This window comes from Haplochromis burtoni, unplaced genomic scaffold (assembly GCF_018398535.1).
Source record: "Haplochromis burtoni strain Fernald_Lab_line unplaced genomic scaffold, NCSU_Asbu1 Contig_216, whole genome shotgun sequence".
Classification (NCBI taxonomy): Eukaryota; Metazoa; Chordata; class Actinopteri; order Cichliformes; family Cichlidae; genus Haplochromis; species Haplochromis burtoni.
This window is the reverse complement of record NW_024582577.1, coordinates 499,374-505,149: the sequence shown is the minus strand read 5'-3', so window position 1 is coordinate 505,149 and position 5,776 is coordinate 499,374. Positions and strand designations below refer to the sequence as shown.

Sequence of the window (5,776 nt, the reverse complement as noted above, 5' to 3'; positions counted from 1 at the left end):
ATAGATAGATAGATAGATAGATAGATAGATAGATAGATAGATAGATAGATAGATAGATAGATAGATAGATAGATAGATAGATAGATAGATAGATTAAAAAAAGAGTGATTAAAAACAAAATTGCTAAAGAGAGTAAAAGTAGGAATGACTTGTAAGACAGAGGTGTTCATAAATAATATGAACACTATAAATCTGAGAAAACAGCTGCATGAAGACATAATACAAAAATCTGTTTGGGATCTTATGCCTGACTGGTGTGATCACCTGTCACAGAATGAACGGTGTTATACGGTTTTATAGAGAACGGTAGGAATGATTTCTCGACGTGTTCATTATGGCTGCGAGGTGGAATCAGTCTGAGGGAGAAGGCGCGCTGCTGCCTCAGAAGTGCGATGTGATGCGGGTGTGATATGTAACAGAAAGACACGAGTTAATAAACAGCTCCTGCACATATTTACGTTTTCTGGGGCACGTGTGTTAACACAAGAGTGCTCTCAGGCTGTGTGTGCATCAACAGTCTGTCTCTCTATTTGTCTGCGGTCATGCCCATCAGCTCACCTCCCGCGGGGAAGCTCTCCTTCTTCTCGCCGCCATCGCACAGTAGGAGCAGGATCCCCGTGGACCTCACATAGAAAGTCAACAGTCTCTTCCTCCATGACCACCTGGTTAACAGGCCTTCGTACCAATACGGGGCGCTCTGCTAGACAACAGATGCCTTTAAACATGACCACTTTATGCTCTTCGAAGGACTGACTACGTAACTGTTTGAACCTCACCATACACCACCAGCTCTGCAGGATCACTGTCCCTCTCTCCAACCATGTTACTGCCCACGCAGACGTACATGCCTGCATCGCTCTTCCTGGTGTGAGAGATCATCAGTTTGCCACCACGCATCTGAAAAACACAATGGCATGTTTAGTTATGTTTGCACTGATGCAAAGATCATTAATCGCTCATATTCAAAACACTGTATGAGTCACTGTAGGTGTACGTGTATATGTTGCTGTGATGTTTATTTTCTACCTACATTCTTATGCTTGAGGTTCTCAGCACAGATTTACTTGAAATTAAGTTCAGTTTAAAGCTCCTGCTTGAGCTACTGACGTAAACAATATCTTTCATCCGCCTGTGACTTCTCACAGTTCCAAATCTACTTTTCAACAACCAGAGATTGTGTCCAGCTGTTGTTTTTACACATGAGAGGACAGAAGAAAAGCGACAGCAGCATCAGAGACACTTTACGCTCTGCAGCGTACGAAGGTGTCCGCATTAAATGATAGTCAACAGAAACTGTTGTCAGTCTGAATTGATATCTCTCCCACCTGTACAACAGAGTTTTTCTAGACCATTTGAGGGAATATTTATCAGTCCTGAGGAAAGAAAGACAAACCAGAATCTATCCACACAGGTCTATGCTCACAGTTGTACACGTTAAAGTTTAAATTAATTTTGTTTGGTCATTTTCCTTTTTGAACACCTCTTTAACCTTAAAATTTCAACTTATTCCTACCCCAGGTACTCAAAGTCTACCTTTGCAGTCTGTAGTGACTCTGTAATAAATCACAGATGTTTATTGTTTTTTAAATTTTTTAAGTAAAATAATGAAAGACAGATTTTAATTAAGTGTGACTCAGTCAGAAGTGAAACTGTACCTTTGTGAACTATTTTCAGAGATGGATTCATACGCATTTGGAGCACTGCAAAGTACTCACATCACTAGAGAGTATGTGGGATTAACTCAAAATAAACTTCAGGGCTCGTGTTCATTTCAAATGTAGGTCTCTATTGTATTTTTAATAGTTTTTGGCAACAATTGAGCCTCACAGCACAGACCAATAATATTTATCACACTTCATGTATAAAGGCTATGGCCATTATTAAGCACAGTTCGATGTTGGTTTTCATTGGATTTATATCCAGAATTATTGATCATGGATGTTAGGAATTGGAAACTACAGTAGGTCTATAATAAACGAATCAGTAAGAAAGTGTTAGAGTTTGTATTGTTTCTCCCGTGCACGAGAAACATGAAGAACTTTGCCTACTTGTGTCTTGCTTTGCAGTGTAATTATATTGCCTTCAACGTTCCAGCGGATGGGTTCAAGCTACAAACCTATCAGAAAGTAACAAGGATCCGATCACTGTGCCTCTGGCTGCCACCTGATCCACAAAGCACCAAACTCCTATGACTCCTCCTTCAGCTGGTGGCCCACAGGACAGCCCACAGGTACGTCTTTCTTTCTCGTGGGTATACCAATCCCTCCACCTCAATATTCAGGAGCTCTGTCATTTGGGAGAGGCTCAGGGTAGAGCCGCTACTCCTCCAAAAGGAGCCAGTTAAAGTGGTTTAGGCATCTGATTAGATGAGGTGGTTGAATCATGTCCTAAAGGGAGGAGACCCCGAGACAGGCTCAGGACATGCAGGAAAGATTGGATCTATTAGCTTTGAAGGCCACCTGAAATCCACCGCCTGGGGCACATGTTCAATCATCATAATTTTGAGATGTCCGCGCAGCCCCTCGTGATCACTGTCTGATGACAAAATCCAAAAAACAGACATCCATCTTCCTCTACCTCTTCTGCCAGGGAGGTTGGTATGATGTTTTTGGTTGTTTGTTTAGCAGGACAACTGAAAACATTCTGGAGTGAGATTTTTACCAGAGGTGTGACTGCATCCAACTTAAAACTGGTTAACCGTTTGAGGTCTGAGTCATCATTGGTGATGGACAGAACTCTAACCCTAGGCACACAAGCTTAAAATTTTGTTTTCTTTAGTCACTCCCCAAAGTCTTTGCAGTCAGAGAACAAAGAAAATCGTCATTCTTACTTACACAGATCAAAAAATATTTACAAAAGAAAGTAAATTTTGGCTTTCTCCCAAATATATGGTTAGGTTTAGGTTACCAGCTATGACTACTTTGACCTCTGAGGTCTTGATTTTTGAGATGATCCAGAGATGTAAAGATTAATGCAGTGGAGTTTATGGGGTTTACAAATCGCTGTATTTTTCGCAAAAAATGAACGGTTTTTCTAATGATTGTTGAACTTACAGTGACGCGCTCATCTTTGGTGCTGACTCGGACGTTGTTGCGTTTCCAGGACACGGTGGGCTCGGGGTGACCTCGTGGAGGTACACACTCCAACACAGCAGGCTCACCGGCAGCTACCACCACGTCACTCGGGGCCTGCCGGAAATCATCTCTCAGGACTAAAAAGAAAACACAAAGAAATCTAATTAGCTTCAGAAGGCCCTGTATGAGTAATGTATTTAAAATAAAGACTGGAAATCAGACTCACAGATCAGCAAACAGGCACACAGCCATATAACCAGTATCAACAAATGAAGTACCAATTTGTCTTGGAAGTAATTAAAGCTGCTTTCTCCCAGGTGAACCATCTTTCTGCTGAGAGTTTTCTGAACACGTTTTTTTTTATAGAGAAAGTCAGTTATTGTGTCTGCATGTGCCTGACTGCTTACATCCCCAGCATTGTCCTTGTTAGTCTGTGCTTGGTTTTAAAGCCTGCATCCTACTCTGATGTCTCTCCTGTCAGAACAGATGAATAATGCACATCTCTCATTCCAACATGGAGTAAACAAATAACAGCACATTCATAATTTAGCCCGTGTGCAGGGGAGAGAAAGAAGAAATAGTGCCTCTGAATCAACGAGAGGATTGTGTCTCTGATTCAAGAGCTATCTTACAAATCTTCAGCACATCTCTGAGTCAAGAGAAATCAGCACCGACCGAGCAAAGCCTTTCCGCTCGTGTCATTTCTAAAGTTTGAGCTCCCGCCACCCTGTGGATGACGACAGAACTTTGACACGGCGACCTCTGATATCTTCTAATCTTGTGCTGTGATTGACAGATGAAAGCCTCAGTGAGAGTTGCAAACTGAACGCTCTCAAGAGACCTGCTGTACAATTGAACTGAATTGACAGGCTCACATTTTCAATAGACACACTCCTACAGGATCCTTTCTGAACCAAAGTGTATTATTCCAGTATAATCAATCGGTCTGCTTTTACACGGTAATGAATATTTCATCGATCTTTCTGAGATGCAAAGATAAAAGATCTTGGGCTTTTCTGCCAATCTTCACTCAATGACTGCCTTTGTAACAGACCAAACACAGATCATTTAACACCTCTCTGCTGGCCAAGCGAGACATTTGGAAAGGTTTTTTTTTAAGTCTTTACAAGGCAAAACAAGTGTAAAAAAAAGAAATGTGAGTTCACTTGCTCCAATCAAGTGCTAAGAACTGAAGTTCTCCGAATGTCTGCTGTGGCTGACTCATCAATGATAAGAGCCTTCTTCTGAATATCGGGCTATTTCTGGCTCTGCCCTGCACTTAGGGTTAGGGTTATTGATTTTGGCAAGTTTAGCCAACACTCCAGCAATGAAAGCCCAAATTTACCTTAGAGTAGGGGTGGCCAATTTTCCCAAATCATTTTCTCAAGGGACCACATGAGAAACTGGCACTGCTGTGGAGGGCTGCACTAATAAGCTGAATTCAATGCTGCTCAATATTATTTGGTTCTATTTATAAACTGCTAGTCGATGTTACAATTAGGCCCCTTGGGAAAATTAATTACTCACCTCTGCCTTTGAGTCACAATTGATAAAAACTTGCTTATAGCTTTTTCAAAATAAGTGTCAACATCAGTGTTGGGCAAGTTACTTTGAAAAGGTAATTATAGTTACTAGTTACGTCTTCAAAAAATAACTGAGTTAGTAACTGAGTTACAATATTCTAAAAGTAATCAATTACTTGAAAAATAACTATTGCGTTACTTTAAAAAAAAACAAAAAACGTTTAACCCTCTGGGGTCCAGGGTATACTTGGCCATTTTTCACTACTTTTGATTTTCCCTCCACATTTTACCTTTAAAAACTATTTACTTTGCCCTGTTTGGTATCATTCTTTTCAGCACAACCTCACGTGTCTGAATTTACAGTTTTCATTTTGACACACTGTACTAACACAACTGATCTAAAATCAGACAAAAAACATAAAATCCGAGTAGAAAAGGTTTTATTTTTACTGTAACAACCACAAACATGTTTAATGAATCATATTTCATAACTTTAAATACAAATATAAATTGTCAATTTTAAAATCATATGCATGTTTTGCAAACAAAGTTATTTGCATCCATTAACTTTTTACCCTTGTTAAAATAATCATTTCAAACTATTTACAGAACAATCAGCTGTTCTGCATTCAATAAGATGCCACACAAATTATTTGTGCCACTCCAAAAAATAATTTCTGTCCACTGTAAAGGAGAACATCACAGCCTGCAGGTCTGACAGCAGCAAAGTGTATCACTCCTCCTGTTTCTACCTGGAGACAGCAGTTGCCTCATTGTTCTGACACACAACACAAAACTATCTACAACACTACACACTAACTACACAAGACAACACATTAACTACACACCCCAAACACGCTAAACGTCACAAATCTCTCACATCTCAAAACACAATTTAAAAACTGGTATATATCACCTTGTTGCTTTGTCTTTAAGTGATCATGTGACTGGCCGACTACTTTATTCTTCCTCAGTCAAACAGCAGCACTCATGCGACTGTTTTGCCCCCTGAGCTCCAGGTGTTGTGCTAGACAGTGATCGTGATTACCGTCCGCGGGAGCGCGCGCAGCTGCTTAAAGCTGTAGCGCCCAGATTACTTACAGCTACTTCCGTGCAACTGATATAAGATGCGGTTGAAAAATAGTAACGGACAGCATTTTCTTGTTAGTAACTGTAACG

The 5,776-nt window shown here is 40.4% G+C and overlaps 1 protein-coding gene across 2 annotated transcripts in view; it reads right to left on the bottom strand.

Moving 5' to 3' along the window:
• zgc:77784 (uncharacterized protein LOC402947 homolog) overlaps positions 1-5,776 on the bottom strand; it is a 74,537-nt gene that overhangs the window by 39,872 nt on the left and 28,889 nt on the right. Inside the window, exons 3-5 of one of the 2 annotated variants that reach the window (XM_005937889.3) lie at positions 3,054-3,211; positions 777-897; positions 559-700 (exon numbers count right to left, since the gene is read on the bottom strand). In XM_005937889.3, the coding sequence (XP_005937951.1) occupies positions 559-700; positions 777-897; positions 3,054-3,211 (421 nt within the window). The remainder of the gene's footprint in view (positions 1-558; positions 701-776; positions 898-3,053; positions 3,212-5,776) is intronic. The other variant, XM_005937890.3, reaches the window with a different exon arrangement.